This window comes from Protopterus annectens, chromosome 12.part0 (assembly GCF_019279795.1).
Source record: "Protopterus annectens isolate FY-2018-M chromosome 12.part0, PAN1.0, whole genome shotgun sequence".
In the NCBI taxonomy this organism is placed as follows: domain Eukaryota; kingdom Metazoa; phylum Chordata; order Ceratodontiformes; family Protopteridae; genus Protopterus; species Protopterus annectens.
Window position 1 is genome coordinate 1,182,981,585 of NC_056746.1, and position 12,773 is coordinate 1,182,994,357.

The window sequence follows — 12,773 nt, forward strand, 5'->3', positions numbered from 1 at the left end:
TCATTTGACAACCACGTGGCCAAAGTGGTTAGAAAAACATTTTATATAGCCTACCTAATCATGAAGGGATTCACATCTAGATCAGGGAGGTCATCGTGCCTCTTTACTCATCCCTCATCAGGCCCATAATTGAGTACAATGCCCTTTTGGGATGTACCTTACCAGACACCTGCAGCAACTGGAAAGACCCCAAAAGTACCTCACCAAGAGGATCAAAGGGCTCAAACAGATGCCATATGCTGCCCGGTTAAAGAAACTCCAGCTCTACTCAGTGGCATACCGCCTGTTCAGAGGCGATCTGTGCCTGACGTATAAAGCCATGTCCAACCCGGAATTAATGGACATGCTGCACCTCAGAAAATCCAAATCCCATCAAGCTACGCGCTCGAGAGACTTGAACCTCAGCACTGAAATAAATAGGACATGCTGGAGGGACAGATTCATAACCCAGAGGCTCCCTTCACTCTGGAATAAAATCCCAGTCCAGGTTAGGCAGAGTCCCTCATTGACTCTCTTCAAGAGGAATCTTGATGAGTGGATGGGAGATCGTAGGTTTATCCCGGGTATCACTTCTGTGTCACTGTTAGATAGAGGCACAGTATACTAACCTCGAAAAAGGGTATAGCAAAATAAATTTAAAATGGGTGGCGAAAGCCAAACGCATTCTGGCTAGGCTTATAAATGCCCTAGGGCAGATAGCCTAGTATGAACCTATGAACCTAAAACTGATTGAAAGAAAGCAGTGTATGCATGAGTAAAAAATCAAAATCAGTTCAAGGTTCTAGGCCCCATGTGGTCAGACTCTGGAATTAAATATAAAAATATTTTAAAAAAATGTCAGTAGTCTCAGAGTAATGTTAAAATATAGGAATCAAAACATGACAAAATAAATGTTTTTTTTTTTTTTTTTTTGAGTCTGTGGTTCTCCTTTAAAACTTACAAAAATTGTGTTCAAAGTCTATACTCACATTGTGTGGTAAAAGCCTTGAATATGAGCCAGGCACCAATCAGGGCAACTAAAAAAAAATGCCTCTCTAACTCCCGACTTTGCACTTGCTACTTTCCTGGTTAAAATTTTAGTTCCTTCTCTTCTAATACCTATATATTTCCTACCTCTCATTCTCCTTGGTTTTATTTCTCTTACTTGTAAATTTTGCTTTTACTTGTTATTTCTCCTGCCTCCCATATCTATCCCAGTTGTTACTCCTAGCAAATACTTCTCCCCTCTCTTCATAGGTTCATACATTAGTACTAAGCTAACTGCCCTTGTGGGCCATTTTAAGCCTAGTCAATTAACCCATGTGAGAATCAAGCCCTGCAAATTGTGCCTGAAAGGCAACTATCTAAACCATCATGCCAACCTCCTCTCCTCCTCCACCATTTGAATGTTTTCCTCTAACATTTGCTTTATGGAATGAGTTATGAATTGTCACACTTATAACATGTCAGCATGCTTCAATGCCACAAAATATTGTACTTATCTTGTTTTAGTGATGGTATACATGTCATATGTGCATTAATATTTGTATTAATCTTTGTATTTACAGTATATTATAATACAATTTCAGTTTTCATCTATGTATATGCATTTTTCTAATCTTTCATTTGTGGAGCTTTTTTTCTCTGAAAATGAATACAATTGCAGCGTCTCTTAAAATTTCACTTAAATCTCAAAGGCCTCTGAGATAGAAAAATTACAATAAGTACCTTTAGCAAACTCCAAAATGCATTACTAGTGCAACACCCACCATGATACATTCAACCACATCTCAGTGTCTCAGTGTTTAAGCCCATAAGGCAGACAACCTCACAATCCAATATTCTAGTCATAGGAGAATCCACTATGAGACACAATGATGTCTCATTCACCACACTGAGCAAGGAGAGGGTTATGGTCGGCTATCAGGTCAGGGATCCATCAGATCATGCATGCATTCAAGCCATTGAACCATAAGTACCAGTATGATTTAATCATAGTCCATGTGGGCATAAATGACCTGAGATGTACCTCTCTGAACTATATGAAGAGAGGCTTGATGGAGCTCTTCATCTGTTTTTCACAGGCAGGTATACGCTTAGCAGTGAGCAGCATTCTATTTTGTCCAAGGCTGATGCCACAAAACAAAAGGAAGACATTGTTTTTCCACTCCCTGCAAACTCACCTCACTCTGGAGAATACAGAAGTCTATGTAGTTACTGAGACATTGTTCAAAGCCAGAGACAGCACACCAGCAGAGCACGGCTATAATGCCTTTCACACATTTAGACCAGCTACTGCACAGAAAGGGACAAAGGGTGGAGGTATCTATTTAAATCACACTTCAAAGTGGTTCAAGCAATATGATGCACTTGAGCTTCTCCACTTAGAGCTCACCATAAACAAAATTGGGAAACAGCATGTTTGGCAAATCCAGTGTTCATTAAAAGCAAGTCACAGTTTTTCTAGGTCAAACAAATGAGCATTGGGCCAAAGAACTGCTTGGCAAATGTATTTTATATATATATATATATATATATATATATATATATATATATATATATATATATATAGTGCATTCTGTATATTTATATCAGTTTCTCAAAATTAAAACCATGTGTTTATTACAGCTGTGAAACTCATCTTTTCAAATTTTGATATAGGGAGTGCATTCCCGATGCAACATACACTCCATCTGGCACAGATATCAGCATGCCTAGTAACATTATGATGAGATGTCAAGAGGAAGTACTTTCCAATAGGTAGACATCCATCAATAGTTTTCATTTGCTAAAGTCATTACAGCACTGTTTTGCAGACAGATGGGAAAGCCTCAAAGTCGAGTAGTATGTTGTGTGAGTGGCTGTGCCTTTGTACTTGTGATGTACCATACCGGTGGGTTCATTATCACTCAGATGTAACAAAATACAGCAAAGTCTTCATGATGCAACTTGTACAACAGAAACAGCACAACAGGGAGAGTGTACCTAATGCATATGGCAGCAAAATGGAGAGATGATGTGAAAGAGATTTGCAACACAGTGTAAGCAACACTTACCATGAAAAAAAATTGTAAGATATTTTCTGCATCAGTATAGAATGCTGCAGCATTGTGAGAAATGTGCTTTATCTCAGATGTGTACATAACTTTCCATAATGGTAGATATTTGTATAAATAACTGTGGCAGCATTCTTCACATGTGGGACTTATCTGCTAGGACACCCCATACAGCTGGCCAGCCTCTGTCACTTTGTGGGGTGCTAGTATGACTAGTGTACACATGATGGTTACCCAAAATGCATTAGTATTCCAGGGGTGGCACATGCATATAACTGACAATGATAATTACAACACAAAGATAGGTCGGGTCATAAGCAAAAAGCACTGCCATAAGCTGTATAACACTCCAAGTTCTCGGCCATTACGACTACGTCTCTTGTCTTAAGTGACTGTTTATCAAAATATGTAAAATTATACTTACAGATGATAGGGAGTAGGGCACTGATTCTATAGACAAATGTGTCAGTACAGCTGTCTGATGGACAAGAGTGTGAAAAGGACTTGTGTGAGAATGGTGGTTGTGCTGCCCAGGGAAATCATTTTGTTTTGTTTTTTTTTTCTCCTGCAAACTGCAGTTTCTCTGGAGTTCATTATATTAAGTGGGTACAGGGACAAAGTACCACACGTGTGTTGTGAGTGCTATTTTACACTATTTTCTACGTGGAAATAATATTTACACAACATCTTCCACACTCTTCTCTTAGACTTTTGCTAAGAGGTGGTGGAATGAAGAACTTGGAATTTGAGAGACAGAGGACCAAAGAATTGCTAAGTATATTCACTTTTTAATAGGCAGCTCCTATGACACATTCATGTTAAAAAGTACAAGTATACACACATGCAGACGTGTGCGTGTATCAATCAGTTATCAAACCTATGTTGAATTTCCCTGATTCGTTTGTGAGCAAAGTGTGAATTCATGACATTATTAAATGGAAAATAATACACTTGATTATATTTTAAATGTCAATGAAAATGAAAAGAACCTTTTCCTTCTGGTATTTCCAAGGAGTGTTGTTTGTAAAGCCCTAAGTTAGAGGTGCACCTCATTTGGCACTGTTCATCTTATTCTACAGTCCTGGTACACCGTGCCATAAGCAAAGTTAACCATTCTGTTGGATCTTTTTCACACTATACCATGTGACTTTCTGTCATGAGTTAAGATGGAATGTTTAGTAGAATACACGCATCACAACATCTTAAGTTGCATGAGCCTTAAAAAATACATTACACAATATTCTAATTTATCTGAGTTTGTTTTAATTTAAATAACATTTCTTCAACATTTGAAAACATTCACTCTTGTTTTAGTTTAAATAAAAATGTCTGCAATATTTATAAACATTAATTTTAGTTCAGTAGCAAACAAAGGAGCAGACAACCTTAATTCCATTTTACACACTATTGACTCACAATCACTAAAACTTATAACTTTAATAGAACAGTCACACAGACAACTAGAACTTAAAACATTCAGGGGGTCCAGTACTTATTTAAGTTAAATATCCCGTTTTTTTCCCCCAAAACAAGTTTTATATTAAGTTCTGCTATCCAAATTGTGTCCATACATAACCACTGTCTTAAAACTGAAAAACAATTTCCTCATAATTTATAATCATTTTTTTTTTTTTTTTACATTGTTTGGTCACCGCAGACCTCATTCTACCTGCCCAGCCCCCAGTGCCTCACATTCACACCTGGTCTACCAGCCACCCCCTATTCTTTTTATATGCCATACCCATTCTCTTTTCCCACCCCAAAACTTGCTGACTACAACTGAGGATAACTCCCTTCTTTGGACTATAGCTCGGCTTAGGTAGAGTCATCAACAAGTGCTCTCCCACCCAGGATGGCCAAGTCCTTCCCTTTCTGCTGCACCATCAATTGCCTGAGCTGCTAAATGAACCTAAGCAACCTGGGCCATTGTCAGTGCTTTTATCCTACTACACCATTGGAGCAGCTTTATAATCTTCTCTTTTAGGTGACAATCTTATAAAGAGGGGGAAAAAAATCACTGTCACCTACATAACCACTTTAATATAATACCCATAAGAATTTCAAAAATGTATATAACATGTGGCACTTTAAAAGTCCTCATGACTCAGGTGGTAAAGGCTCACATTTCTGTTATGCTGAAATGCCTTCTTTTTTAAATATTTGCATTTTGGATTAAAATATACACTCCTTACACGAACAGCAACCATTTGCTGTGAGCAACTTATGCAGCACATTTATGAGATTGCAGTCCCATAGAAATTACAAGCATCTGACTGATTAATATCAGTGCTTCTATTCCAGACTCAAGTTTTGAAAACACTATGCTAAATTCTGGGAAAAGGACAAAATGAAAATCCCCTATCTAAATAAAGTTCAGATGAGGACTACATACAGATGTTTACATTATAGTGACTAGCTACTTCTATTGGGTTACTGCTGACCATTTTACACAGGAGGTGGATATCAAAGGCTGCAGGGTTCATAAAGTTTGCAGTGGGTCAGCTGCATTTATGAAAACAAACATTAAGTTCTATTTAACTACACTGCTAAAGTGCCAAAATCAACCCCATCATAATAGGGTTTTTATGAGGGCAAGTAAGGACCTTGAATCTCCAATTCAGAATTCCAAGGTGAAATTTTCAGACAAATGTCAAGTGGTTATAAACTTGTGATCTAGGATATTATTAGCATATCTATTAAATTAAACTGTTAATTAGATGATAAATAAACACAAATTTACAGTAGTATGTTATAATGCTTAGACTTGCCCCTTCAAAAAAAAAAATGAAATGAGACAGATTTGCTATCTCAACTTATGGTGATAGTCAGAAAAGCATTGCAAAATTTAGAATTCTTCACAAGTCAACAACCCCAACTATGAAGTGCAGAATACTATAAAGCATGTGGGAATTTGACTGCTTATAACTTGTGTGGTAAAATTTAGCAGGTTCTGGGGTGGGACATGGCCAGATGAACCAGTACAAAGTTAAATAACACTCAGTGTCAGAAACAGTGATGATTTACACAATATCCTAAGGTAGCCATACATTCCTGTCAAACACAGTTATTTATTTTTTAAATTTATTTTAATATGTCTACTCTGCAACAAGCCCCTGGTAATCTGTCATGCCCTAGCCGTATCAAAGGCGCACAGAAAATTCCTTGGGAGTCCAGTACCCTCTCAGCCGGTACATATTTTACTAAAATTTGCAGGTACTGTTACCACCCCTTTTCAACTCTGTATTGAGCAAAAGGATCATCATCTGACTTTATATCATGCAAGATCATATAATACCAGTAAATCTTACAACTAGTTTATGATGAAAAGGGTGGCAGCAGTTTGAGTATTCTTGGTTGGGGTACTTTCTTGTGCAGAGTTTGGATATTTCTCACATTTTTATCCAAGTTGTTATTTGGATCTCTTGCTTTCCTCCAACAGTCCAAAGAAATCCTGGTAGATGGACTGGCAATGCTAAACTAGTCCTAGGTGTTTATGTGAGTGTGTCTGTCCTGTGGTGGACTGCAGTCTATTTTGGGCTAGTTCTCACCTTGAGCCTGATGTCTGACAGATGTATAGTCTGCCCTTGAAACATATGAAAGCTGGCTGGGAAAACAGATGGTTAAACTAAGCTAAACAAAACACGCTGGTGTTCTGTTAACTTCTATACTTCTTGACATAAACTAGCCCATACAATTACTTTACAGCTAATCACCAGCACAGTGATAAGACACCAGTTAAACTGTTTATTGTACATATTCTATGCCAATTTACTCAGCAGCTAGCTGATGCAGTGTGAAGGAGCTATGCCAGATGTCCTGAATTATTTTGGGTGTGAAGAGGCCAGCAGCTCCTGTGGTCTCTCATGACGACCAGGGGTCATGTTTCATCAGACAGACAGCTAGCTCGATGGCAACAGGGGCAATGGTGGGACCAACAGCTACACAATACCTTCTTTTCTGTCAGTAAGGCACATTGAGCTCTCAAGCATTTCCTTCTTTGCGCAACGACAGAATGGAGAGCGTGTGAGTGTGTAAGAAGTCATGTAAAGACTTTAAACCCCAGTTTATGCAAAAAAAAGTAGATGCACAAATCATCAAAACAGTGTGTGTGTGTGTGTGTGTGTGTGTGTGTGTGTGTGTGTGTGTGTGTGTGTGTGTGTGTGTATGCATGTATGTGGGTTACCGTCAGTACATCGAACGGCCACAACATCAAAATCCACTGCATCGACACCTCAGAACATCGACAATTGGAGAGCTGACGATCACCACACAGTAAGGAACCGTTTGGCCATCCCTGTGAACTTTGACCCGCACCCCCACGGTAGTGCGTTCTCGGAGTTCATAGGTGGGTACTAGGCTATCTGCCCGAAGGCATTTATTAGCCTAGCCAGAATGTGTTGGCTTTCGCCACCCCCTTAAATTAGTTCCCCGTGCCTCTGTCCAGCAGAGCCACTGAAGTGATCCCCGAGGTAAACTTTCTGTTTCCCATCCACTCGTCAATGTTTCTTTTGAAGAGTGTTAGTGAGGAGCTCTGCCTAATGTAGATTGGGATCTTGTTCCAAAGCATGGGAAGTCTCTGGGACAGGAATCTATCCCTCAAGCACGTCCTATTTATTGTTGTGGTGAGGTTTAGATCCCTAGAGCGTGTGGCTCGAGGGGATAAGGTTTTCTTTAGGTGGATCATGTCCATCAATTCTGGTTTAGACATGGCCTTGTATGCCAGGTAGAGATCACCTCTGAGTAGGCGGTATGCAGCTGAGTACAACTGGAGTTTCCTTCAGTCGAGCTGCATAGGGCATCTGTTTGAGGCCATTGATCCTCTTGGGGAGGTACTTCTGTGGTCTTTCCAGCTGTTGCAGGTGTCTTGTAAGGTACATCCCAAATGGGGCATTGTACTCTATGATGGGTCTCATGAGTGATGAGTAGAGGGGCACAATGACCCCTTTTGATCTGGATGCGAATCCTTTTGTGATTAGGTGGGCCACGTAGAAGGATTTTCTAACCACTTTGGCAATGTGATTATCAAAGGTGAGATTACTCTTGGGCCCCCAGATCCCTTATTACGTCTTCCGTATTTAGGGGACTACCACCTATGTGGTAGTTTATCGGTTGGATTATTAAGTAAGGGGGGTATGTGTTTGTTTCATTGGTAGTTTCAGAGTTACAGATGGCAAAAACGGTTCCTCACCGTGTGGTGATAGTCAGCTCTCCGGGTGTCGATGTTCTGAAGTTTTGATGCAGTGGATTTCGATGTACTGACAGTAACCCATGTATGTATATACACATACACACACACACACATATATGTATATATTTACATATAACAAACAAAATATACACTTCATGCCATATCACAAGAAACAACAAAGTTAATCCCAGATGCAAAACCATGTTGCACTTGGATTTATACACACCTTTTATAAAATAAAACTCAGAATTATGAACACTTCTTCTGCATCATGAAACCACAAATGGCCATTTGTAATTCTGGATTTACTTACAATTGGAAACAAATGGCCATGTGTGCTTCACTCCTGTGGCCAAGCACACCAACCGTGGATAGATTCAGTTATTACCCATGGGCTACTGGGGAATGCTGCTTAATCATATATTCAGGACCAGAGGATCAGAAACTCAGCTCTACTGCTCATGCAAAAACATGTGCTGGTTAGCCCCTTGTTTTATATAGTGCATCCTAAATCCTACAGATATTTTTCTCTTAGCCAACATAAACGTAAATTCTATACTTCTGCTCTGGAAGCAAGGAATCCTATGTAACGTTAGTATTATCCTATCCAAAGTTTTTAACTCTGTAACTGTCCCGTTGCAATGCCAAGGGCAAACTGAGGAGCAGTGTAGCTACCTGCTAAATTCTGAAGATGTATTGTTAACAAGAAAATGTGTACTTCAGTAAAGGTTATACCAACAAAAATAATTACGGAGAATGATGATCCTAATAATGAAAGGTTGTCTGAAGATTGTATGGTTACGTTTGCAAAAGTTTAGAAGAAAGACTCAGTGTTTCTATTTTGCAAACATTGTCAAGACATTGGTAAAGGGAAGTTGGAAAAAGTGCAATTTCTACAAGTATGTTTTAGTTAACAATGCACTGGTTGCACAGTTGGCTGACTTGAAAAAGGCAGCTGTTTCAGCAGTACCTTGAAGCCTAACTTGGAGCATATGACCATTTACCTTTATTAAAACATAGCTCCTTTTACATATTTTAAAATCAAGTTTTAACATGACAACAGGAAAGGTATGTTAGAGGCAGTACCACTCAAAAAGCTTTCATTATTTTATGTCATGGAGATTTTCTGCAAGATAAAGAGCATGGTTAATTAAAGCTGTAGTCATTGGTCCAGACAGCAAGCTTGAAAACTGAATAATGAAGCTCCTTTTGAGGAAAATTGACAAGAAAAAAACAGCCCCATGTTTTATAGTTTGCTTGGAATGGTTGAAGTCCTTTCTCGAAACACACCCTCTTGTGCACATGAAGCAGCTAAAACTCCATCCTGCCTCCAGAGACGACCACAGACCAGTCCTCTGCTACCACCTAGGAAAAACAAATTGCATGCAAATGTTAGTTTGTGAAAACACTATGGCCCAAGACAACATGAAACATACACTAGCTATGTACTACATAAATACATGCACACAGAATAGGTATTGCAGCAGAGATGTACCGAGGGCCCCTACACTGCGAAGTAACTTCTTCCTACTCTCCACTGATTCTCCTCACACTCTAAACAATGCTTCAAAATCTTCCCACTAAGTCAGTTAACTGTCTTTTTCTAGCACATTATGAATCACACAAAAAATTGGTCTTGGAAATATTTTTAAATTTTGTTTGTGAACACATAATTTACTCAACTCTATATAGCTTAATCAGATTTTTTCTCTAGGCATATGCTGTCCTGTACTATCCAACAGTTATCTGCAACAATTTAATGTCAAGTACTACACAGGCAACTTGCCCTAAATCTGTAGTATAAACATTACACTGCAGATTCTCCCACCCCCACACAAAAAGTACAGTTTTGTACCTACCATAAATGTAGATGTTCGAAGATCCACATTGCTGCAGTCCTAACACTAGGGTAGTCCGCTGTCCCAGTCGGCCCGAATACCAAAGTATAAGGCTGACGTCGGTCAAGGTGCATTTGTCTGACATCAGGACGTCAGGGTACAAATGCGCATGACCGACGTCATATCCTCAGTCTTTTCTTGCCCCAGATGTCAGAAGACCCTAAAAAGCTAAGGCCAAAACCAAAAAACACCAAAACACTCCTGTACCTAATATATGTACAATATATACAAATTTACAAAAAAAATAGAACCTCACCCACACAACCACCCCTAAACACAGAGGGGAAGGAGGGAGGGAAAATTGGACTGCAGCAATGTGGATCTTCGAACATCTACATTTATGGTAGGTACAAAACTGTACTATGTTCTTCATCTCACATTGCTGCAGTCCTAACACTTGGGTAGAATCCCAAAGCAGAGGTAAGGGAGGATGGCTAAACTATAAAGAAGCAGGAGCTGCCAAAATGCCCTGCAACACAGCAGTGGCAAAACCAGCCCTGGACTTAGAATAGAGAGGAAGGTGGTAATGCTTGGAGAAAGTATGCACTGAACTCCAAGTAGCTGCCTCCAAAATATCCTTAGTTGCCACCCCCTTAGAAATGCTGTTGAAGTGGCAGTAGCCCTAGTGGAATGAGGCCTAATCCCAGCTGGAATCTCCTTGCCATGATGGGAGTAACAGAATGCAATGCAAAACCCAATCCACTTAGATATAGTTTGTTTTGACACAGGCTTGCCCTGGGAACTCAAAGCAAAAGAAACAAACAACTGCTGAGACTGCCTAAAATCCCTAGTCCTGCTTAAATAATAACGCAACTGTCTGTGTACATCTAAGGTGTGCAAAATCTTTTCCCGCGTATTTTGGGGATCTGCATAAAAAGTAGGCAAATGAATAGTTTGGTTTAAAGCCACACTAGAAACCACCTTAGGCATAAATGAAGGATTAGTACGTAATGATACCCTATCCTTATGAAAAATCAAAAAGGCTCAACCGCCATAAGGGCCTGCAACTCAGAAACCCTTCTTGCAGAAGTAATGGCCAACAAAAAAGCAGTCTTCCATGACAAGTATTTCAACTCAGCAGTAGGCTCAAAAGGTTGTAGAGTAAGTTTCTCCAACACAAAATTAAGGTCCCAAGCAGGAGTAGGAGCTCTCGAGGGTCTTATATTCTTTGCCCCTCTAAGAAATTGCTTGAACAAAGGATGAGAAAACAATGGTGGGTCACAATCATAGTGAGCTGAAATTGCTGCAGCATGAATCTTAATGGAAGAGAAAGACAAACCCTTGTCCAATAGCTCAGTAAGATATTGAAGAGCCACACTCAAATTAGGCTCAGAAACATCCAAATCCTTTGCTGCACTCCAAAATAAAAATCTCTTCCATTTTTCTGCATACACTTTACGTGTACTAGGTCTTCTGGCTTCCATAATCACATTCAAAACTTGCTGAGGAAGTTGAGACCTGCTGTGGTTCAAAACAGAATATGCCAGGCTGTTAGATGAAGAGAGTGAAGCTTGACATTGAGTAGATGACCGTCCCTCTGAGACAAAGGTGTGGAATAAAGGTAAAGGCCATGGAGGCTTTCTTACCAAATTCCTCAGTAATGGGTACCAGTGTTGTCGAGGCCAATCTGGAGTTATCAAAATCATCCTTGGCTTGTCTTGTCTGACCTTTAGGAGTACCTTTGGGAGGAGAGGCAGAGGTGGAAAGGCATACACATGAAGATTTTCCCAACTGAACGAAAGAGCATCCACTTTCCAAGCTGTGTGATGAAACCTTTTGCAAAACTTTGGCAGCTGGTGGTTTAGTGGAGAAGCGAACAGATCTATGTCTGGAGTTCCCCATGACACTGTCAATTTTTGAAATACATGAAGATCCAGTTTCCACTCGTGGGGATCCATGATTTGCCTGCTTAACACATCTGCTAAGGAGTTCTGTGCTCCTGGCAGAAACCTTGCCTGAAGAGTAAGCTGCAAGCTGAGCGCAGTCTCCCACAAAATCATTGCTTGCCTGCATAGAGGATAAGAATGTGTTCCCCCTTGCTTGTTGATATACCACATGACAGTTGTGTTGTCTGTTAGAATCAACACCTGCCCTGGAAGAAGTAACTCCTTGAAAGCCATCAATGCAAACTGGACTGCTAACATCTCCTTCATGTTGATATGTAGATGCTGTAGTCTGGCAGGCCACTTGTCTTGTATCCACTTTCCATTCAGATGAGCTCCCAAGCTATGTCTGAGGCATCTGTCGTCAGAATCTGACTTCTGGCGGGTCACAGAGAGTCCCTTGTTTAGGTGACATTCCTGAGCCCACCACAAAAATTCCTTTTGAATGCAAGGTATTATTTGAATGACAGTGTCCAGATCCTGGCAGTGCTGTGTCCATACATTTTGAGATACCATTGTAGCTTCCTCATATGCAGTTTGGCATTGGGAAGCACCAGAATACAAGATGCCATGAACCCTAATGCTTGAAGGACTGTCCTTGCAGTCAGCACGGACTGATGAGATAGTTGATGGAAGTAAAGGGATAGACTCTTTTGTTTGTCCGGGGTTAAAAAGGCCATCTGGGCTGCTGTATTCAGTCTCACACCCAGAAAGCACATGTCTTGAGAGGGTACTAGACTGGACTTTATTTCGTTCACAGAATACCCCA

The 12,773-nt window shown here is 40.0% G+C and overlaps 1 protein-coding gene and 1 long non-coding RNA gene across 2 annotated transcripts in view; both read right to left on the minus strand.

Moving 5' to 3' along the window:
- Positions 1–4,275: 4,275 nt before the first annotated feature.
- LOC122817068 lies at positions 4,276–7,432 on the minus strand. The gene is made up of 2 exons (XR_006367145.1): positions 6,429–7,432; positions 4,276–6,397 (listed from the first exon to the last, which is right to left on the minus strand). It is a non-coding gene; the product is annotated as an uncharacterized LOC122817068 (long non-coding RNA).
- A 1,777-nt stretch (positions 7,433–9,209) lies between these two features.
- Positions 9,210–12,773, minus strand: part of ACOT8 (acyl-CoA thioesterase 8) — a 376,151-nt gene continuing 372,587 nt past the window's right edge. Inside the window, exon 5 of the mRNA XM_044090221.1 lies at positions 9,210–9,588. Within this exon, the coding sequence (XP_043946156.1) occupies positions 9,470–9,588 (119 nt within the window). The 3' untranslated portion in view covers positions 9,210–9,469. The remainder of the gene's footprint in view (positions 9,589–12,773) is intronic.